Source organism: Coturnix japonica, chromosome 1, assembly GCF_054131305.1.
Source record: "Coturnix japonica strain WE chromosome 1, WE-NBRP24, whole genome shotgun sequence".
In the NCBI taxonomy this organism is placed as follows: Eukaryota; Metazoa; Chordata; class Aves; order Galliformes; family Phasianidae; genus Coturnix; species Coturnix japonica.
Genome location: NC_140663.1, coordinates 166,922,110 through 166,946,823, shown reverse-complemented (window position 1 = coordinate 166,946,823; position 24,714 = coordinate 166,922,110). Strand labels below are relative to the sequence as shown.

Genomic DNA, 24,714 nt, shown 5'->3' with positions numbered 1-24,714 from the left:
TGATCCCTGACTGTGGCTGTTCCCAGACTTCAGAACAGAAGGAAAGGGAGATGCTGAAACAGTGAACTACACAATGACAAGCAAAACCAATGCCATCTGTTGCTATCTTCTTTGAGGACACACACTTCTAGCTTTAGATATTAAGCTTGGCCTTGCCAGGTCCCTGTGAATTAGTTATCTGTTTTAACAGAATGATTCAGAAAACCTAAGTACGGTCATTAAAAAAAGATCAGAGTAGCTTTACATACAGAATGTTTCTGTGTGTGACATAGTGGCTATACAGTGGTTTTAAAGTAGCTATATAATGAGCAGAGTGCTCTCTGCTGGTTTGGTACTCATCTCTAGCATTCTTAGAAAGGACATGAATTCATATTATCTGGTGAGTGATTATCTGCATAATTATATGACACAGCTGCCTGCCTGGCAGTACGATAACCCCAGTGACACAGTATCATTCCCACCCTATTTTCTACAATCATTGTTACAAGATTTATAATGTTATTATTGATAATGCATTTTGGAGGTATGCTTACGGTAGTAGGGAGGTGGACAACAGTTATGGCCATAACATGCTGCTTTGAGCAAGAAAAGCTTCAGGGACAAAAGACTGAAGAAGAAAAATGTGAAAGTAAAAAAGTTTTGGAAAACAGGGAACATCACAGAATTACAGAGTCACAGAATTAAAGGGGTTAGAAGGGACCTCAAGAGATATGGAAGTCGAAACCCCACCCAAATCAGGTACCATACAATAGGTTGCACGAGTAAGCACCCAGATGGGTCTTGAATATCTCCAGGGAAGGAGACTCCACAGCATCTCTGGGTGACTCGTTCCACTGCTCTATCACTGCAAGCAGCCTGGCGGAGTAGCACAGATGTAGTCACTGAAAAGTTTCCACTGTATCATTATTATTATTTATGCTTTATTGCTCAGAACTTATGTCAGCAGAGTAATTCCATCTGTTCTCTTTTATGCACAATAGTACAGTTGTAGATAGATATGTCACCTGTAATAAGAAGCAATTCCAACTGAATTGTTATTGCAACATATAATCAAAATCTTTTGAATCATGGCTAAAGTGCCAGGCATTCCAAAGTAAACTGAATCTGTTAAGTTTAAATGAATCTGATCAGTGAACTGTTTGTCAGTAAGAAAATTTTACCATTTTCACCCTTAATATTAGTGACAGTACAGTTCTCTGAAGGGAGCATATGTCTTTTTAACTGCCTTTTCCCAGTTAAAAGGCTATATATCAACTTTTGATACTAGAGGGAGAAATAAGTTTTTATTTCACCATTCATAGTACAAGATCCTCTTCCATAATGCCAAGTGAACTCTGCTGACCCCAAAACCGGCAACAATAAGATTTTCCACTATGGCAAAGTCCCACTTATGATTCCCACAGTCTAGAGGCAGTTTTATGTTTGTCTTATGCTGTTAAACTATATCTCCGCTGAACTCATGACATCTTCCCTCAAAGTGTCTACATTTGCAGATCAAGCTGTTTAGTTTGTTTGTTTGTTTGTTCATTTTGTTTTGTTTTTCATAAAATGTAAAAAAAGCTAATACATCTCAGTCACACTCACAGGTTAGTTAAATAATGCCGCATACGGATCACATTGAGATTATACATATGACATTGCTGAAACCAGAATTTTGTAAAATATCCTCTAATTCAAAGGTACTAAATGAAAAACCAATGGAATGATATATAACTACGCGGACCAGTAGATCCTTAAAATTATCTTATTCCTCACATACTGTGAGCATACTCACTTCATCGTAGTGTTTACTTCTAGGAGAAATTAGACAAAATCAGGTGCGTATTTTAGGGTTGTTTCATTGTGTTATATGAAAGGGACATAAAGGTCATCTGATCAAATTCTGTACCTTTCTCTGTCCTCCCCCTGCGGTATATAGATGAATTCAAAGACCTTTTGTTGATTTGATCTATATCTGGTAGCCACCTTTGCAAGTAGTCAGCAGCTGGTGTTGGTACTTGGCTGTCTTGTTTGAGTCTATGGCATTTTGCTCCCAATTAATGCAAATAACTGTCTTCCCATTTAAGTAAGGGAGAGTGGAATGTGCTTAAACAATGTAGATTAGAAATAAAGAAATAATATCTCTAACAAGATTATTTTTCAAGTAGGTAGGAAAGACTAACTTTTATTTCTCTGTTCCTTGGAGATACAAATTGCCATTAGTATTCTAGTAATGTTTTTGTAGAACACAAATTGGTGTTGGAAAGCAGGTTCCATCTGTCTAGACATTAATACTAAGCTTACAATAATAATACTTTAGTTAGATGAATGCTGCCTCGAGCATACAAATACTTCCAATGCAAACATTTAATTTACTGTCTTAAAATGTACAAGAATCACACTCCAATTAAATTAAAACTTTTGTGCTGCGGGATAACATGAAAAGATTTCAGCTGTTCATATTACATTGCTGAAGTTACCACTTCAAGCATAGGATAGTCTGGCTGTTTTGAATTGTGTCCTCACCTAGTATAAATCAAAACAGATGCTTATGGCTGAATGAAACCATTCCATTGTACAATGGCTAAATGTCTGCCTCCTTGACTACTTACTCTGTCTGGATATTACTACTTGTATACATCGCTTCCCAAGCTGTCTTTCTAATGAGTGAAAATTTGAAATATCTAAGAGAAACTAAACTTTCTCCATTAATTTTTCCTTTTCTTCCTGGGGGAATTATGAAATTCTACAAGAACTTTATTATTTTTAAAGCTTTTGAGAAAAAAATAGGATAAGTTAATAATTCATTACTGTCACTTTGGAACATGGAAAAAAATATTATAATAAAAGCCATTTTCTTGAAAAGCAGAAACTTTTTCTAAGTAGCAAAGTATTTCTGACATTGAGACATTGTGTAAAAAAGAGAAAATTATTTTTTAAAATATTAATATAGTTTTTAATTTAAAATGTATCAGGAATAAAATATCAGAAAGACAAATTTCAAAATGTTTAGGTGTTTAGATGCATTTTGTCTTAAGCCCTACATATCTTATATGTTCTTATATAAGAAAAGATTAAAAGAAATGTTAGGTTAGAATAAAGCAGAATGACCGAATGACCTTAAGTAGCCACTCCTACCCTCTGGAACGCTTTTCTCCCCTATTCTTGCAAGGTAAAACACATGTTGGGGCAACAAATTAGAGTAGAATTGAAAGGTATCAGCAAAGTAATGCTAAACATCTGTTATGTCCAAACTGAAGTCTTTTATTAAGGGCACTAATGAAACAAGAATAATTAAAAAGTTTACATATTTGTTTTCTTTAACATATATCGCAGATTTGAATCTGTTCTTCATTTACAATTAGTCTTTGAATTCAATACTTTAATGCTGCAATTTTAAGACCTTCATGTCATCACTGACATTCATGTTATTAAAATCTAGCTGTGCTGAAGTGATGTTCTGAGTAGGAGACCTAATAGCACTGTTAAAGCTGATAATGGCTCGTCCACTTGTATAGAAAGAAAAAGCACCTCAAGAGACAATGTTAATTCTGACATATCACTGGTTTCCAGCCTTTACTGCTCAATAGCACTTCAGAAATTGTATTTATTCCTTGTTCTTATAACAAAGACTACATTTTCTTGCCAGTCAATTTAAATAACATGCATATATAGATGCCATTTCCTTTTTTCATGTGCAGATGTTTCTGTACAGCAAACAGCAAGGACAAAAAGAGAGGGGCTGTTGTGCCTCCTTTGAAAAATCTCAGCGTAGGACAGTTTAATTATATTAGATTAAACAGAGATCGAAGTAGATAACAGCATATTAATGATAAGTCCTAGCATATTCTCATGACCTAGGACATCACACAGAAATTGAAGCGTTATAAATGTTTTAAAATCTGAAGAAAATCCAATTTATTCAGCATTGTACCAAGAGACTGAGCGAAGCATCATATTTTTTCTAATTAGGTCAAAATATTTAAATGAAAAACTCCTTCTACTGTGATAATATAAAATATTTATATAAAGTAGTGACATTCTGGTTATTTAAGTGTTTTTACTATAGCAATAACTCATATCCATTTCCTGTGAGATGTAGAGACTTGTACATCTATTATGAAAGACTGAGTGAAAGCACAGGGAAATGAGAGCTCACAGTCATTCAAGGAGAAATAAAGGTTTCAGCTATTTACAAATACTTGTCCTGATTCCTTGTAATCTACATTAGAAAATACTGACAGGTCCCATATACAAGATAATGTGAAATGACAGATTGCTCAGATCTGAGCACTGTGAAGGGCCACAGGCTAAGTGAGTCAGAGCAGCTTCTCTGCATTTGCATCTTAAAAGTTTTTCTTTCCAATATGCACACAAACCAATTTCATACTCCTGTTTTTAGAAGCCAATTAGAATTTCTTTTTACCCAGCTTCCATGTGTTAAAGTTTGCAAAGCTTTTGAGCAACTCTTCTCATTAATCTTCCCGATTTCTTTGATTACTATTAGTCCTATAAAAATAACTTTAGCATGGAAATGTCAAAAATGCCAAAACCAAAAGAATTAGAAGTACAGAAACGCAAAAAACACAGCTTAATCAAACTATTTGTTGCTAATTCTTTTTTCCTCTCAAAACATATTCACATAATTGCCTCTTCTGTGAGCTTTTTTATACATTTCTTTTTTCAAAAAACATAAATCTCCAAATATATTTAAAAGCTGCCTGGTTTTCATTTCCAGCATTGTCTCTTCTATTGTTCCCCAGTAAGATCTTGATGGATGTGTAGCAATTGTAACTCTATTCAACCTCTCAGCTCCTTCAGCATATGGATCCCAGTGTTCATCATAGAGCTTAAAACAAAACATAGCCATTTTGTCAGTACATCTTCTTGTGAGAATCTATTATGAATGATAAAACAGAATCAAAATTAGTTTACACTTCTCATTATCTTAATCTTGCTAGAATTCTCTGTTAACAGATTTCATATGTGATAAGAAGAACAAATGCACATCTTGACAATGATGGGTCAAGGTAAAACGATCTCTGTTGATAAAGAGTGATGAGGTTTTCCATCCTATAAACCAGTATGTCCTTTACTGGCTGTAGATAATATCTGAGAACTTCTTTACTGAATTGTAACAGATAGTATGGAACAAATGTATTGTCTGTAACGCAGAAGAGCAAAAGAAGATATGGTCTATTACTGCATTTCGTTTATCCATAAGAACTAATTGAATGGAAAATTATTATCAACAGGCAGGCAGAATAGTGTGAGTTTATACTCTTCAGCTTTTCAGCAGATACTTCTCAGAAAATATCTTTCCATACACCAGAGTAAGTCAGTTTCCCATATGCAAATGGTATGAGCCATCCAGATAAAACAGCACATCTTTATCAAGACTCTTACCTTTCCTACAATATACTTTATCTTTAAAGGAAGAGTAAAATTGATGAAAGGGCTGATCTGTGTGAGCTAATGCTTTTTATTTCACAAATGTACTAAAAATGTTTCCAATCTTAGGTGTTGCTGCTGGAGAGTAGATTCAAGTGGATTGCAAATATTTTTAGAGTGAAAATACTCAATTGGAAATATTGTCTGAAAACTGTAATTACTAAGCATTTTCCACCCTCCTAGTGTCATTCCAAGTACATTCCTGAAGCTTCAAAGGAAAAAAAAATCACACTCTCATGCATGCTTTTATGGCTTTCTAACAATTCTCAACCTAGTTTACTGGGATAAGCTGTAATTAACAAAACTGACTTCATAGTAATGCTACTCATATGTACATCCTATATTGCTGATATTCTAGACAAGGAAACCACAGGCATTGCAAGCTTACATTCAACATTTCCTGTATTTCAAATAAAATAATAATGGAAAGTATGCTATACACCGAAATCAGATGAATTTTGAAATTCACATTCAATTTCAGTTTAATTATTTTCATTATCTATTGAATATTTTTAGCTTCATAGGTATACAGTACACAGTAAAGCATGTGCTTAATTGATTTCTGAGGCATTTAATGTCAAAGACCATCATCGCATTACTGCTTACCACCACCATCAGCAACACAACTTATATCCCCTAATTCTTAAAGCTGCCTCTAACATTATACCACAGTCTTGAGTCAGCTCCTTCCCCAGCCTGACCTTGCCCCAAAGTCCTACTGATATTTGAGAACCTGTTCAGTACTCCTGCTCAAATCCAGACCTCGAAAGAATGCAGCTACACTAACCTCTGTATTTGTGCTGTAAACGATCATGTCCTCTCACAGGCTTTGTGTCACATTCATCAGCAAATTATCATGATGACATGGAAGGGACAGTCCCTACTTAGTCCCTATTTGGAACTGGCTGAGAAAATGGACACCAGTCAACTCAAAAGAGGGAACACAAGACCCCCTCCCATAACTTAACCATTTTTTGGGCATTGTTCTGGACTCTTCCAGGTGTGGTTGAGACAGCAGTCAAATTAAGGGAAGGTCTAGCTCCTCTTTTGGCTTAATTTTCTCTTGGGATATTGTCCAGGTTTATCCCTTGCACCAGTGAAGTGGTCTTGGATACCTTTGGGCTATTTTTGTATGTATGAGTAGTATGGACCAGTAGAGCAATGCATTAGTACAGTCTATACTTCCTAATTAGGGATTTCTCTCCGCAGTAGCTCTAATCCCTTATTATCCTCCATATGTGCAGCTGAAAGTTGATGCATTCCTCAAGAATCCCTCCCAATTTCAACTGGAAAAAGTTTAGTGTTATAATACAAAGCTAGAATAAGGTGGAACACCGAGAGAATGCACTTCTGAAACACACCACTGTTGAGATTAGCAGTTCGGATTTTGTGTGTTAAGTGGCATTAGATTATAGTAGGCACTTACGTTTGGAGAACTAACTCAAGATTCAGAGGTGAGATTCAGTTCCAGGTTGAGATATCTAAGCGTAGTTGGTGTTCAGCCAGTTCCTTAATCATCTTAAATTTCTGTATTAAATCTGTTGAAACAACTGTGAATTTCAATAGCCTCAGCTTTGAATCCTTAAAAGATTAAATGTGCATTTATATTCTCTAAAAAATATTTTATTTATTCAACATTATGGCCATCCATATTGCCAGTACTGCCAAGAGTATGTTAGTTAAATTTTATTGAATTTTATCTCCTGTTTATTTGCTATTATATTCTGATAATACTTTTTACCAACATGCCTGCTAAAAATCTTAGTTGCTCTTTATATTAAACCCATATGATTCCAAGACATCAGATTTTTTTTTTTTTTTTTTTTTTCCTCCCTACTATTAGGTAGACAAAAGCTCTTTTTTACAGTAAGCTTGTCCTATTTTTTTCAGAGACCTCAGATGAACAATATCTATCTCCTTTAAATGGCTACAGTGTCTTTTGATAGAATTTAGATTATCTCAAGTATAAATAACCAAAATAAAACCATGACACTATCATGCTTATCTCTCATCCATCTAATTTCTATATTCTCATCTGTAATAATAACCTTTCCCTAATTTTCTAATAAGTTAGTAATTTACCTTTTTTCCTGAAGTGTTTAATTATCCTTAAGCCTACCCCAACATCATTTCTTCTGTCTTTGTTACTTCTTTGTTTATGATACTAAAAAGCCTTTGGCTATGGAATTTTCTTATTAAAATATGTCGACATGCTCCACAGGTGGTCTCTCCATGACAGAAGTATTGGCAGGGAAGGAGGAGAAGCCTGTGTTCCTGCTGTGTGTAGAAAGTGTTATGTGAATAAATAAAATATTTCATTTTCCATCACAACAAGCCTCTGGCCTTTTCCCAAACACTCAAAAAAGATGGAGAGCAAATTAATGCTAAGCATTTTAAGGAAAGTAAATTTCTAGGTCAAATGATTCACCAGCATGTATGTTTGCAGTTCCTTTGACTGAGCAATTAATCTTTTCCTCATAGATAGCAAGAAATTTTAGATGAATAGATACTTAACTGATCGGATGCATAAGTCTCATTAGATAATTTTCCATATTCATCTAACTTTATTTTCTCCTAAGATCAGAACAAAAACAGTTTCATATCAGGACTTATTCTGTGTATAAGATTTTATAATTAGCAGACATTATAGGAGTGTCAGAGTTCATTTGTTTGATGCTGACAATATACTGATGAAACCAATTATTCTTCTACAAAGGCTATTATCATACTAATAATACAGTGTCTTCAGACTACTGACAACAGAGTATCCTAAGAAGAAATACACAAAAACCCACTTCAGGAAAAAAATGAAGGAAGCTTACATTCCAACCATTTCCCAAATCAATTTTCATTCCAGTGAAACACACGCTCCTTTTTACTTCAGATGTAAAACAAGTTACAGATGTGACATAACAAAATTTTGGGCCTTCCTATTGGAGGGAAATAAATAAATAAAAAAATAAATAAATAAATAAATAAATAAATAAATAAATGAATGAATGAAGAGACAGGTAGCTCAATATTCTGAACTCTGATTTTAAAAAAAGCATTTATGCTTTGCTTAAAATTACCTTTAGATAAACGATATGATTCAAATACTGATACATTTCTTCAGAATAAGGGAGATAAATCACGATATTACACTAGGGAATTTTGTTGTTGACGTGTCATTCATCTGTCCCATTCATCTTTCAATCTATTTTTTCTATCTATTATTTTTTCTATCTCTCTGATGAGAGTTTTACATCTGAAATAAAGTGCATTTTTCATTAGAATGGAATTCTGTTCTTTCCATTACTATTTCTATAAACATAATATAACAAAACACCATTTATCACAGCCAGACAGTAAGGTGTTTTGGTTTGGTTTTTTGTTTTTTTTTTCCTAACAATTAAAATAGGGAAGGAAAAAAAAAAATATATATATATATATATATAGTCTTATATTGGCATTTTGGCTTGAATGCATTATTGAATCACACTCAGTTTAAACATAAGTTAAATGAATTTTGCACTTCAACTTGTCTTGCCAGCAAAGAAAATTCTTTTCTTTTGTGCATTGCTGAAGAGATCAACTCAGACTTGTTAATAAGAGTGAGAACTCTACTTCTGTTGAATCAAAGAATAAACTATGACATTATACTCTCCATGACCATTAGCTTCAAGTCAGTATTCCCAGCTGAAGATACTTTCTTCACTGCTTTAACAGACAGAAAGCCTTCACTGGAGAGGTACATCTAAAAATCAAGGCATGGGTGGAAAGGGCCACCCACCTTCATAGATACTTTCTCTAATACAGACAGCAATCTTACCTTACTTTCAAAATACAAGACAAGAAAGCATTTCAGTTCATCCATTTGTATGTGATTCTTGAAAGTACTTGTTGAGGATTATCTGTCTTCAGTATCTATGAGGGCTGGAGAGCTTTAACCCATGGTTCACACATCCTTCAGAGGACCTTCCCTAACCACCACCCAGTCTGGGAATGAATGTGCAATATCTCCAAGCAGGGTTTGGCTTACACACTATCTTAGAGGTAGCATTTAACCTAATAGCTCTCCTCTGACAGAAGAGAGGCAATTGTTTTTTTACTATTCTCCCAGGGCTGCAGCTTTATCATGAAAACAATTTTTTTAGAACAGCTAAAACGTTATTTTTCACTTTTGTGTATCTTCATTTTCTTTATGACAAATATAGTGTAAGCAATGACTGAGTTTGAAACTTCTAAATGTAACAGCAGAACATTTTTGAAGAGTATACTTCAGCAGGTTCACTCACAGAGAGATGTGGTGGAACTGCAATCACACAAGGATCAAGGTGCAAAGGGAAAAAAAAGCTGAGCAATGAAGGGAAGGGAAGGGAAGGGAAGGGAAGGGAAGGGAAGGGAAGGGAAGGGAAGGGAAGGGAAGGGAAGGGAAGGGAAGGGAAGGGAAGGGAAGGGAAGGGAAGGGAAGGGAAGGGAGAGGGAAGGGAGAGGGAAGGGAGAGGGAAGGGAGAGGGAAGGGAGAGGGAAGGGAGAGGGAAGGGAGAGGGAAGGGAGAGGGAAGGGAGAGGGAAGGGAGAGGGAAGGGAGAGGGAAGGGAGAGGGAAGGGAAGGGAAGGGAAGGGAAGGGAAGGGAAGGGAAGGGAAGGGAAGGGAAGGGAAGGGAAGGGAAGGGAAGGGAAGGGAAGGGAAGGGAAGGGAAGGGAAGGGAAGGGAAGGGAAGGGAAGGGAAGGGAAGGGAAGGGAAGGGAAGGGAAGGGAAGGGAAGGGAAGGGAAGGGAAGGGAAGGGTAGGAGAGGGTAGGAGAGGAGAGGAGAGGAGAGGAGAGGAGAGGAGAGGAGAGGAGAGGAGAGGAGAGGAGAGGAGAGGAGAGGAGAGGAGAGGAGAGGAGAGGAGAGGAGAGAGAGAGAGAGAGGAGAGGAGAGGAGAGGAGAGGAGAGGAGAGGAGAGGAGAGGAGAGGAGAGGAGAAGGAAAGGGAAAGGGAAAGGGAAAGGGAAAGGGAAAGGGAAAGGGAAAGGGAAAGGGAAAGGGAAAGGAAAAGGAAAAGAAAAGGAAAAGGAAAAGAAAAGGAAAAGGAAAAGGAAAAGGAAAAGGAAAAGGAAAAGGAAAAGGAAAAGGAAAGGAAAAGGAAAAGGAAAAGGAAAAGGAAAAGAAAAGGAAAAGGAAAGGAAAAGGAAAAGGAAAAGGAAAAGGAAAAGGAAAAGAAAGGAAAGGAAAGGAAAGGAAGGAAAGGAAAGGAAAGGAAGGAAAGGAAAGAAAGGAAAGGAAAGGAAAGGAAAGGAAAGGAAAGGAAAGGAAAGGAAAGGAAAGGAAGGAAGAAAAGAAAAGAAAAGAAAAGAAAAGAAAAGAAAAGAAAAGAAAAGAAAAGAAAAAGGAAAAAGAAAAGAAAAGAAAAGAAAAGAAAAGAAAAGAAAAGAAAAAGAAAAGAAAAAGAAAAGAAAAGAAAAGAAAAGAAAAGAAAAGAAAAGAAAAGAAAAGAAAAGAAAAGAAAAAGAAAAGAAAGGAAAAAGAAAGGAAAGGAAAGGAAAGGAAAAGGAAGGAAAGGAAAGGAAAGGAAAGGAAAGGAAAGGAAAGGAAAGGAAAGGAAAGGAAAGGAAAGGAAAGGAAAGGAAAGGAAAGAAAAGAAAAGAAAAGAAAAGAAAAGAAAAGAAAAGAAAAGAAAAGAAAAGAAAAGAAAAGAAATGCCTATGCCACACTGTGTAGTACTATCATAAATCATAATTTGACCAAATGCAATTAATATTATGGGTTGTTGTTTTTGTTTTTGTTTTTCCAGTTCCTTTTTACATTTTGCTTCTCTTTCTTCTCAGATTTGACTTTGGAGGTCTTTTTTTTTTTTTTTTTTCTTCTGAATGAAATAGCTTCTGATACTGAAATTTGATTTGACAATATATAGAAGTGAGACATTAAAGACAAAAAGGTTCATTAGAATTCATCACTGATAAGTGTCAGAGGATACTAATCCACTGATGCTTCCCTGTAACTTTTTGATTAAGGATTGAGAAGCAGTAAAATGGGTATATTGCTGCTCTTTTGAAACAGAGGAGAATGAAATTATCATCTTCATCATCCTTAGCTATGGAAGCAGCAGTCCTTAATCCTATTTATTAACTCTAAAAGATATCATCATGTAAGTTGTCTGCTGGGACTGGAGTTATGTTCATATAATTTTTTCTTTTCAGGATAACTATTCTTCCACAAGGAAGCTTGCGAATTCTGAATGCTTCCAAGTCTGATGAAGGACGATATTCATGCCAAGGTCTCAATGTATTTGGCTCTGCAGAAATTGTTGCATCAGTATCTGTTAAAGGTATGAAAAAATTACTTTAATATTTTTGATAATTTCCCATTGTTACTGTCTCTTTATTGCTTACAATCTCCAGTCAAGCATGCAACAGCACTGTTAAACAGAATAAAAGTCCTTCTAAAACAAACTAGGAGGTTAACCTCTCTTTAATCAAACACTGTGTGAAGTTGCACACTTCAGCTGTTAAATTTTAGCTGTATGTCAGCAGAGTTAAATTTTAGCTGTATGTCAGCAGAGTTTGTATAGCTATTAAATCAACTGGATCATAAATAATTCCATAAATAAAGCAGGAGAAAACAGAAAAACTAAAAATCAATACCCCCTTTAACATGTATTAGTTTGGCGAACTCATTTAACACATAACCCTTTCTGCATGAGAATAAAAAACTCATAGATACTATATTGATGTCTTTCTATAACTAGACTTCCAACTAAATGTTCTTAATCCTTCTACATTTCAAGAACCTACAAGAATAGAACTGACTCCCAAGAAAATAGAGTTAACAGTTGGAGAAAGCATCGTCCTCAGTTGCAAAGCCCTTCATGATAGCACTCTAGATGTCACTTTCTATTGGACACTTAATGGGCAGCCAATTGATTTTGATAAAGAAGATGGACACTTTGAAAGCATCAAGGCAGTAAGTATCTATGCATATTTTATGCACTGCCGAGTGCTAAAAATTTGCATGCTTTTACCTTTTATATAAGATAATTTGTTTCACTAATGAAATGTCGAGGACATGAAGACATCTGATCACAAGACTTAAGCTTATATATGCTTTGAAAAAATATGCACAGAAACTATACATGCTCGTATGATTAAAACAGTTTGATGTGATCAAATAGCAGTATGATAAAGTAATGCAAACTGTTTGGTTTAAGATAATGTTTCAAATTTAAGTACAATTAAAGAAAAGTTAGCTTTACATTACAAAACTTGTTCAATTCATTTCTTCTAATTGGCTTTAAATAAATCAGCCTGTACTCAATTTATGTGAGCAATGGTGTTTGGTTTTGTACATAATCATCATAGTATCATAGTCTCGTGCGGGTTGAAAGGGACCTTAGAGATCATCGAGTCCAACCCCCGGGATTCGAGCCTCCTGTGTAGCAGAGCGGCACTTCTACCACTTGCGCCACAGGGGGGATTCGAACCTAGGGCCTCAGGTGTTGCAACGCGGCATTGCTACCACTGCGCCACCGGGGCACACTAATAATATATGTGTAGTTTTTTTTTTTCTGTTGTTAGTGATTGGTCTGTTTGTCTTTTAATAAGGCTTAATAAGTCTTTTAATGGAAAAAAAAAATAGCAGGGCATATCTTACTGTGAAGGTAAGATAAAAGCATACTTTTATCTTCATCTGACAAAGTCTGATACAAAAAAATCCAGTAATTTTATTTTTATTTTTTTTAACTATAAAGTTACAACATCATATGATTCCAGAAAACGTCCTATAAATACAATTTGAATTGATTTTTTTTTTTCCCCAAAATTTCAAATATAAACGTGTTATGCTGTTTCTTCAGCATATTTTAGCCTTTTTATGTTGAAGGGAATTTTTAATCAGTGAGAAAGCCATTTATCATACAAATGTAAAGTTAATTTAATGGAATTAAATTTTTATAAAAACTCAGGAACAAATAGATTATGGAAGTGTTCTTCCATAATTGCATTTCTTCTAGAAACAACCATCAAATTGATAAAAATAAGGTCTGTTCAAAGGGATAATTTGGAGCAGAACATACTAGGCCTATATCCAGAGAAATCTTCATACAATCATAGTGGAGTCAATACTTAATATCTAAATGATGAAGTAGGGGGAGAAAAAAAAAAGAAAAAAAAAGTTGTTTAATAAGTAAATATTTGCCATCTTCAGTCACACAAGACTGAGATGTTTCCTAAATATTTTCCTTAAATGTACATTTTTTTCTTATAAATAGCAGACTTCAGCTGATTAAAATAAAATAAAATAAAATAAAATAAAATAAAATAAAATAAAATAAAATAATAAAGATGAATTGAAAGAAGGGAAGGCAAGAATAACTTGTGAAATATATTAAAATTAAGGACTGCTTAGACACTATTAAATCAATGCTAAAATAATAAAATACTATAAAGCTTTAAAGAAATTCCACAATGAAGTCGGGAACACTTTTTTTTTTTTTTTTAAATTATTATCATTTATTTTTATTACGTACTTTACAAACAGGATTAGCTTGATTTTGTCTTTGTGAAATTGTTTGCAGGAGATATTCTTCATTTATTTGCACTCCCAAATCACTAAAAGACGAGGAATTTATTTTCTGTTTTTTAGAACTTGGATGAACTGGAAAGGGCTGATGATGCATGCTGACAGGCAGGAGGGGGACAGGATAAATATTCATTTTCAATACATAGATACCAAATCATAACCATATTAGGACAGCCCTTACCAAAATGTTCTATTTCCTGTTGAAAGTATCATCGGATACATCCCTCTCCCTCTTTGAAATCAGTAGTAAAAACCTTTGCAAAGAACTGTTTACCAAAAGGCATATCTTTAAATCTATGTTGTCCCAAAATCATGTTCAGTTGTCAGATGCAAAACCTCACTGCAGTAATTGTCAAAATAGAGTACATTTTTTTTGGTGTATGGTTGTGTGACAGCTAATTTAGGGAGAAAATCCAATAATAATTCCCATAGCTATTCACTTCCTAAGCCTCATTTACCTTTCTGTTAATCATATTTGTACAGTAAAGAGACTCAAGAGAAGAGAATAGAAGTATATTTCTTTCATTAAAACCTGAGATATGACCAGGTATTTGAGGAAAGAAAAACAAAATAAACACCTTCTGTTTATCCTATCAAGTAATCTCCTTTAATTGATACATTCTCAAAGAGATGTACGCATTTATTTTCTTTGAAGAAATACTTGCATGAATTGATCATGTACAATTTGCTTTTCATTTCAGTACATCTAAGAAAAATATATCCTTTGTGTGCATGACACTGTATAATTACACATCTATTTTCTGTTGCACACACTGATTCTTCATCAGATGAAAAATGTTCAAACTTGTTTGGGTTCGGTCTATTTGTTTGAAAGCCTGACAAAATGAATATTATTTGATTATTAGAATGGGCTTTGTTAGTAACAAAACTACTCTCAGCTTCTCAAAACCAGTTGCACCGAATGTCCTTTCACCATGGCAGCTCAGGTGTTAAATACGATAAACATTCTGATGCTTAGTGCAATATTACAAAAGCTATCACCTAAGTAACATTTATTTGGATCATAAATTTCCACTTTGTAAAACTGTGTGTTCCCTAGTAATTACAATTAATTTGAGAACTTATCTAATACACATTGTTTTGCTTGCTTTTAAATTGTGGGGGCTACTCTGAAAGTAACATCTCATTTTATTATGTTGGTCACAATGTCAGAGGCAGATTCTGGTAGGTCAGTAGAGGTTGAATTGTCCCACCAGTATTCCATTACATGTTGTTACCATGTGACAGATGGCAGCAGAGGGAAAAAATGGCACCCACTGACATTCATCAATGGTGATAAATTTGTGGAGACCAAACAATTGTGTGAGCATAGGAAGGTGGTGGATGGTGTGTTTCAGCAGTGGCAACTTCTTCACTGATGGAAAATGCACAGATAATGATGGTTATTGTGTTGAAAAATAGTATGTTGTAGCTATTTTAAGAATTTGTTCTATCAAATAGTTTTATAATTGCTTTTAGGTTCCATAACTAACTAGGAGGCATTACTTTTGCAGCAACCTACATATATGTTTATTACAAAAAATAATTGTTATCATTTTCCAGATTGTGAATCAATTTTTATACAAATTAAAAGTGTCCTTGTTGTTATTTACTTAGCTACGAAAGAGTTTGTACCTATGGCAATGTAGACACTTCAGAGACTTGTCTGGCAAGAGGATAAATGTTGTACAGTTGTCAAGTTGCACAAAGCTGTACATGAAGGGAATATTAAGGGAAAGAGACTAAAATCCACTGGGATTATTGCTGCAGTCTACACCTGGAGACAGGAAAATGTGCCAAATCTTTTGCATGTATAACTCTACATTTGGTAGCAGATCATTCAGAGGGATACAATATTCAGGGTCTTTTGGCATCATAAAAATTATACTTGATCTACCTAAGGACATTATAACATTTCAGGAGGTAGTCCAAATAATTTAAAAACAGAAAGACTTTGCAAGGAAGGCTGATCTGTCAAGATTTCCTTCTGGTGCAGAAAACATAAACTTTCTTGTTTCTATTAGGGTAGCCTTGATTCTCTCTCTTACTCTTTTTTGTCAAGACTAGAAATCCCATTCAAAATCCTATTCAGAATTTTTTTATTTATTTTATTTTATTTTTTTTTAGTGTTTCCCATTAACTTAATCGACCTTAATTTTCTCCAGGAGATATCACTTTTCTAGGTAAAAACATCTGATTTTGTGTGTAGATTTTCATTCAGCTATCCCAATTCCAAACCTGTGTTTGAAAGTTATTATTGTTTTTACATATGGTAAGCAGCAGCATTTCTCTCAGAGTCCCTCAACTTGATCTGTGTAACTGTCCTTTATTCAGTGACTGAAGAAAGTTTTTCAGTTTCAGTATCTTCTTGATCTTTGGTCTTTAGGAAACACTTATTTACGGAAAGGGTAGTTAAGTACTGGAATAGGCTCCCCAGGGAGGTGGTTGAATTGCCATCCCTGGATGTGTTTAAGAGCCATTTGGATGTGGTGCTCAGGGATATGATTTAGCAGAGGGTTGTTAGAGTTAGGTTACTATGGTTAGACTGCGGTTGGACTTGATGATCTTTGAGCTCTTTTCCAACCTAGGTAATACTATGATTCTATGATTCTTAACTGAAACAGCAACCATGGGAAGCAATAAACAAAAACTGTCAAGTTGTATTTTACAGTGGTCATTTATGTTAAAATCTACTGTTTCACTTAGAAAAGGCTATAGAGGACTGGACAGTACATTAAGCACTGGCTAGCACTGAAGACTTCAATCTAATAACCTCGAAAGTATTGGAGAGCATAACTTTGCATCTTTCCCTACATTTTCCTTTCACTCCTCAGTTTGTTTGTAATATAATGATCACATTTCAGCTAAAATTAAAATTTCATTATCATTTTCTACATAGACACCAGTAAGTTCTCACTATGTAGAATCAATTAAAACAGCAGGCTATTAATAACATCTTTGCTCTTTATTTGACATAAAACAAACAAGACTAATTAAACAGGGCCCTATTTAAGCACCGACCTCAACGGAAAACAAAATAGTTGGCAAAAGTGTTGTAGAAGAGATGTTCTCTGTGCATAGATGATAATTCTCTTTCAGCCTAATACTGCTACATCCAATCATAGCAAATAGCCAGAGTAGTTGCTTAGTTGCTGGAAAAAAATAGTAATCTGTTATCCAGATATTTCAGCCCTGTTCTCAGTACCAGATTTTGCCAATTTGTCACACTACAGCAATTAAATACTTGAAAGATCTGAAGCAGTTTCCAAATGAAATTATACCTTGTCTTTTGAAGTGTTTCCTGCAGTAATGTAAATTTCTTATGTATCAAGGAGGGGACAAACTGGAATAAGGATTTGTCAGAAGTTTTTGTGTATTTTGTGATTGATAGCTATAAACCAAAATCTGAACACAGTGAAGAACATGGATTAACAAAACCCTTTACCATGCATTACTTCCAGGCTATAAAAAGTCCCAGTAAACAGCTTACATTTGCAAACATATCTGCATGCCACATTGGAACAGAACAGTTAACATTTCCCAGAACCAAGCAAGTGTGTAAACTGGTGTTCCCAAATACATGTGTTTTGGTTGTGAATAAAGAGTGAGATGTCCTGAAAATCACCTGGACTACCTGTTTTCTTTCTTAGTTCCTTGTTTTGTTGATTTTTAATAATGTTAGAGCAAAACAAAGCACAGTGTGCAGTGAAGTAAATAACAATTAAAAAAACTACTTTAAAGATAATATCTAATATGTCTTCAGAAGCTTAACGATCCCTCAATGTATATGCCCTTAATTAACATATTCTAATAAACACTAATCAATAAAGAGATTGGACAGGTCTCAAAGAAAAGGATAGAGCACTAAGGAAAAAAAGCAGCCAACTGACACAATTCTCAACTTCCTCATTGTCATCTTCTTCACTGGAGAGCGCCCTGAGAGGAGAACTCTCTCTGGCTAGCCCTTTTCTTTTCCCTTCCCCCACCCACCTCCTCCAAGTTATGGCCATCATAATATCGTTTGTGGTACATGCTAATGCAACCTGTCACATCTGCTTTTCATGCTTCCTTTTCCTGTGTCTTCTTAAATGACACAGCTCTTACCACTGGGTTTTACTTACATTTCTGACATCTTCATCTGTTGCCATCACTCTTACATTCAAGTAAATGTAATAAATTGCATTTATGTTCACCCTCTTTCTACATCTTCAAATAGAGCACGGGTATCAGATACATCATTCAGTCTTGTTTGATCTCCTAGACTTTTTTCCTAAATCGCTTTCTTTTCAGTTTCCAATAAAATTTGATCTATTTACTCTATTACCTGAGACACTGATTCCTGATACTCATTTAGCTCCATCTCTTCTTCTGCCTTCTGTCAATACGGTGAATTAGAATTTGCAGCAGATCAGGCTGCACTTGAATGTCCATTCTGTTCTCTCCAACACCTATATCTGTTCCTATCCAATATTTCCCTGGAAAAAAACCACAAGTTTTTCATTATTCCTGTTATCAAAAAGCAAAGTACACAGAACACTGCTTTTCAAATGGCCCATATCCCCACTGGAAGTTTCTTTTGTATTCCACAAATCTGAAACTTCGAGAACCATCTCTTTATACAATCTCTTATAGTCAGGGACAAAGTATGTATAATCAGGTGGTTCTCATCCAACTAGTACCAGCCTGGATGCTATTATACAGCCACTCTTATTTTGTTATATGCCACTAATCACAACAAACAGTAACAATAAAGAAATCTTTGGTCCAAATTTTATATGTGGTAAAAAGATAAAAGGCAGGATATAAATTTTCATGGTACTTGTATCAACATAAAGACCTGTTTTAAAGAAAGAAACATTATATATTTGCAATTTGTAAACAGCACAAACAACGTACAGGCAAGTGGTTGATGTCTTTAAGCTGAGAATTTGCATAAAATGGCATTTATGTAATCCTAAATGTATTTCAAACAGAGGTTGTCTGGAATCCAATAATTCATCACACCATAAATGTAAATTGTCAGCATAGTTTAAAGAAGGTTTATTGTATTGTTATTTTTCACTTAATGTTGATGTTACAAAGCTAACATTGCCATGAGCTTATTTTGTAAGATCATTATTTTACTTCAGATAAATTCACCAAAAATAAACTCCACTGCTAATCAAATATGTCAAACAAACAAGATTCAGCCGTGAAATCATTTTTCAATTCAGCCTGACTGAATTTCATTAATAAACACTATTCTGCTCAATCCAATAATGTCTGAGTCAGGAATTCACCTGTGCTCTAGCTGTGAAAACCCCCATATACTCTAAATAATTTCTTAAGCTGAAGAAGGTCACATTAATGCCTGTGGTCTTTCTTATTTAGGATCAAATCAAAGTCCCATTTAATTACAGAGCATTGTTCTGCTCAGTTTATATAGAAGGTGACTTCACAGAATCTTTCAAGCTTTTGTGCTTATCAACCATTCTCTTCTATATAGAAACTCCCATTGCAGGAAAGCTTCTTCACACCTGACTCTCAAGTGAGGTAGATGAGAGCCAGCCACAGCAAACCCCTGCAGCTGCAATGAGGAACTGACTCAAACACCAGTTAGGATTTTATCATAAAAGTTTTCTTGCAATGGCAGTCAAGCAGTCAACTCCTTTATCCACTGATTTAAGCTTTTGTTGTCTCATGAACTGTTACAACAGCCTCACTATCTACTTATATATGTTCCTCTAAGTGGGGAGATGGTTTTCACCACATGGTGGCCATATGGAGTTCACATTCTCAATCCTTGAAACAAGTAATATGCAGAGTTGCTAGACCCCAGGCTCCACAGCATAAAATCTTCTCTATTGATCATCCAGGATTTTAATCTGCCTTTCCTTTTTTTCCCTCTTGACAAGGTAAAACAGAGCTGCATTCATAGAATTGCATCAGGAGTGTGAAATGATAGTACTATGACCAGTGTGGGAAATGACAAGTATTAGAAACAGATTATGTGAATGCAGGTGAAATGAATGACACTGAGGAGACAATGATGTAAGGTCACTAAGTTTCATGCATGTTTTGCAGATATGATTCTGCACTTTGAACAGATGTGATGAGCTGTGCAGTAATCAAACCAGTGTTTAATGGAAGAGATAGGGAGGAAGTTAAAGAACAGACTTAATGGACACTAAGAAAGATCTCTGCATTATAACTGTGATCTCCTTTTCAAGTGAAGGCAGCTTATATATAGTTCTTGTGCAAAGCTTTTTTTTAAACAAACAAACAAACAAACAAACAAATAAATAAATAAATAAGGCAGGGTACTCAATGAACCACCTTGATTTGGATATAAAAACTCAGAAAATGAATGGACAGATTAACAGGGAGGTTTCCTAGCAACTGGCTCAAGGTAATGAACTCAGTCACACAGGAAGAACAAGCAGAATTCTCTGCTCTTTAAGAACCATTTGTAGACATTGCTTCACAGCAAAGCAATTCACATCTTAGGATTTATGAAACAGCCAGGAAAAATCCTCACACAGCTTCTTCTCAGTAAGGAGGTGGGATGGATAAAAAGTATTAGCTACTACATTACTTTTTGGTCTCATGTCTTCTCTGCAAATCACTAGAATTAAGGCAATGGATGCAAAAAAAAAAATAAATAAATAAAAAAAAATACAAATACAATGGGATTATGCTCGCTGAGCAAAATATGAATATTACATGTTCCTTGAAATCTTTCGGGGAAGTATCTTTATTTCAAAAGTAAACATATATATAAGTGAGATCTTGTGAAAAAATAGATCAAGAATCACCTTACTGGTAAATCTAGTTAAATACATTGAAGATAGAATGGTGGTGACCTCAGATAATATACTACATATCACTCTGGAGGAGCAAGAACAGTATATTCTTCATGTGCTTACAGTACTGATCCCTGCAGACACGCAGAACCTGATTAATGAGATATTCTGGAGTATAATATAAATGGCACAATAATTTGTTGTCTTACAAAGAACCATTACTCATGACAGATAGCATTAGTAGCTGTGTTATTATTTTTCTGCCAGTTAATGAAGACAGGGAATGTGTTCAGCGTTACAGTAGGTTCATAGCGGAGGTTGGCCTTGAAGGTTACTTTTACCTCTCTTTGTAATCATTAGAACTTGACTGATAAATCTGCCTTCTCTTAGTTAAATAGAAGATACTGTCCACATAATAGCTGCTTATACTGAATAAATACAAGTATTTATATACTGAGCAAAATGTGTTATAAATGTTATTCTGAACAACAGTGAATACACTTGCTAAGTGCCTAGATTGCAGCAACCCCCACTAATAATACAAGCTATGGGATGGAAGGTTAGATCACCGTCCTGCTGAAAAAGAACTGGGGGTACTGGTGGGTGGCAAGTTGCACAGGAGCCAGCAATGTGCTCTTTTAGCCCAGAAATTCAATCATATCCTGGGCTGCATCAAAAGAAAGATGGTCAGCAGGGAGAGTTGATCTTGCCTTCTACTCTGCGCTGGTGAGGGTATTGCAAAATGTGCTCTGTTTAAGAACATCAAATTAATGGAGTAACATGCAGCTTTTAGAAGTGTACACTTAATAAAGTGGAAATATGAATGTAGACAGAATTAGACACCACTAATTTTGGCTTTCAGTTATATTGGAGCCACATAGTCACTGATACCTCAGGCTGTTCTGAGTCATATAGCCAAGATGTGAGCTCTTTCCATGCTACTTGCAGTCTTCTCACTTGTTCTATGTCTTGCCTGGAGGCGAAATAGTGCTTTTATTCAAATGTCATTTCCCCCTGAGAGAAGACAAAAAATATATATATAAAATAAAAAAAAACAGAAGGCAAACTTTCTGACCTTGGGCATTTTTTTAAATGGGAATCTCAACTACATTCTTTCTTAGTAGATTTTTAAAAAATGAATTGTAAATTTTAAACAAGCAGCTGTAGTAACATGTTATGGAGATTGGCTCAAGGTATGGACAGCCAGCACATCAGTTTGACCATCAGAACTTGCTGTAGCCTTGAAACTCTTATTAGAAAAGCATCCTTATTCCAAGATTTACACTAATATAAAGCAAACCCAAGAACAGGAAAAAGGAGAGATAAGGGAGTGGTGGGGTTGGGGCACAAACATTGAATCACTAATATCATAGTGTCTTTACTTTCAAATTCTCATTGTTTTTAAGCCAATTTAAAGCTCTAGTGCATTCTTACATGTGTTGAGTGTCTGGCCTCATCCTCTCGTTCCCTGACTTTGTTCCAGGACAGCAGAAGTTCAGAGATCAACCTCATTTTCAGCATAGATAAATATGATGACAACCCAGACACCACTATATTGGCTAAGAGGGAATCTCTGTATTGATCACCACAAGATAATGAAGATTCTATTATGGCTTATTACTGCATCTTCTAATACCTTCCTAATAACTTTCCCTCCATTCAACAGTGAGGGTTGTTTTAGGGTCAAAATTGAATAGTCCTCACATTCTAGTGGATGAGTATGAGCATAGAAACAGCACTTGCATCACTTAATGAAGCCTTTGCGTACTCTTTCTATATGTTTTGTAACTTTGTACAAAAGTAGGATGAAATCTAGGAATACAGCAGCATTTTATCCATAAAGTTAGACATTGCCAAACTCCTACTACATAAAAATTGATTCTGAATTTTTTATCTTACATAATAGTATAAAGACCTCAAAATTAGTAAAGACATTTGATGTTACTAAACAGCAAATAATTTTGACATTATAGATGGCCTGATCAGACGCAACTCCTTGTTATCTAAATAGAATTTAAAAGACCATTATACATAATAAGAAAGCTAATGTCTAAACACATATCCATCTGTATTAAACATATCACATGTAATTTCTTTCCACTTTTACACTCTAAACAATACCAGTTGCACACCCTGTTATGCTGCATTAAATCTAAGTGTTATATGGGTACCTTTTTACTGCACTGCTCTCCACTGAAAGCAGTGATTCTTGCAATGTCTGCTTGTTTGCCCAGATATATCAGTACAGCGATATTAAATAGTTTTGTTTTTTTTTCTTTTTCCAAAAAATTACTATGATGTATATAGAAATAACCCTGCTGGAAGTGAGGATGGCAGCCATGATATTTAACAGCTTCTGAGCAATTAAACTAAATGACCTTGACTTTCCATCTCTCTTTTCCCTCTCTTCATGTGAATATGCTTTGGTAGAGATTTTGCCTTGGTTATGAAAATTAAGAGAAGACTGATCAGGCTAGAAGTGGCCAGGTGGTTAGATTAGATGAACCTTAGAGGTCCCTTCCTAACGAACTATTCCATTATAAAAACAGTTTATGCAATAGCTTGTAATGCAAATTGTTGTATTTAATAAAAATACACTTTGTTTTAGTATAGATTATTATAGATTATAATTGAGGATGTAAACTGTAATTCCCATACCATGTGCTCAGGCTAACCTTCATTCACTCTTATCAGATCTTTACTCGAGTAACTACAATAACTTAACAGTATCTGTGCATACTGTTTAGTATCTTATTGAATGATTTCCTTTTATATAAATGTGTTGAAATAAGATGAAACTGACTCTAGCAAGTCTGATTTTGCATTTGTAAAATTTGATGTTATCATTTCAATTTATGAAATAATACAGAAATGTCTTAAAAACAAAAAATAAATAAATCTATTCTATAAAATAAATGACTGTTGTTTCTTCCAAATTTCTGCTCATAATTTCTGGGGGGCTGTAGTTACCACTGACTGCAATACCAAAGAATAAAAATCTGAAGTAGCTTTCTGTGCACACATATCCAGGGATTGCATGTTTCAGATTTAAATATGTATAGGTTATATGGAAAATGAGAATCTCTTTATATTTCCTTCATCGTATTTAGTATTAATTTCTCCTTTGTCAACAAAAATCAGTTAACATCGTCTATTAAATGATCTTAATGTCATTTGAGATACATACTCCAAATATTGTAGAGAAGAGGAAGAGGAAAGAAGATGCCATTTCTAAGAGCACATTTGCAGTGCCAAGGATTACATCAAATATTTCTGTTCTCTTTAATTAATTTCTTTGTGTTAGCTTAGATTCATTTTCTTTGAGCACACAAATATCCATGGAGTGCTTTAAGCAAAATCAAAGTTATTAAAAACCACAAATCCTCTTCTTTAGTCCTTATTAATAATTGTATAAATGCAGTGTGCTGATTATCTGCTGATAATACTCAAAAGGGGATATTAGGGAATATGAATGTTGTAAGATGAAAGCTGCAGATGTGAATTTCTCACACTGCACAGAACACCCTGTAAGCTACCGTGAACACATAGACTTACTAAATTTTAAATGGATTTTTCATGCCTGTTTCAGCAAGCATCCTCTGCAGACCTGATGATCAGGAACATCCTGCTGATGCATGCCGGGAGGTACGGCTGCAGGGTCCAGACTGCAGCAGACACCGTGTCAGATGAGACCGAACTGCTTGTTAGGGGTGAGTGGCCTCAAGGCACCCTCTCAATGCATCAGGGAATGTAAACAAATTCTTAACAAATTGCACAAAAATAGGTCTGTGTGTATGTAGGTATGATTGGTTCTATATTTCTTGTGCAATTCTTTGCATTTCACCTTAAGGTTAAGGCATCCTCACAGGTTCAGTGGTTTAGAAATATTTACCCTTCAAGAAAAGGGACCATAAATCATTTTGTAAAATGAAAGGTACAAACAGTGAAACAGAAGTCCCT

General features: G+C 35.0%; 1 protein-coding gene across 11 annotated transcripts in view; it reads left to right on the top strand.

Annotated features, from left to right (window-relative positions):
- The window catches only part of CNTN5 (contactin 5), a 538,457-nt gene that overhangs the window by 461,653 nt on the left and 52,090 nt on the right, over positions 1–24,714 (top strand). For 10 of the 11 annotated variants that reach the window (XM_085508884.1, XM_032442190.2, XM_032442192.2 and 7 more), the window contains 3 exons: positions 11,596–11,723; positions 12,183–12,358; positions 24,344–24,464. In XM_085508884.1, coding sequence (XP_085365010.1) covers positions 11,596–11,723; positions 12,183–12,358; positions 24,344–24,464 — 425 coding nt within the window. Of the gene's footprint in view, positions 1–11,595; positions 11,724–12,182; positions 12,359–22,237; positions 22,352–24,343; positions 24,465–24,714 lie in introns of those variants that run through there. The other variant, XM_085508931.1, reaches the window with a different exon arrangement.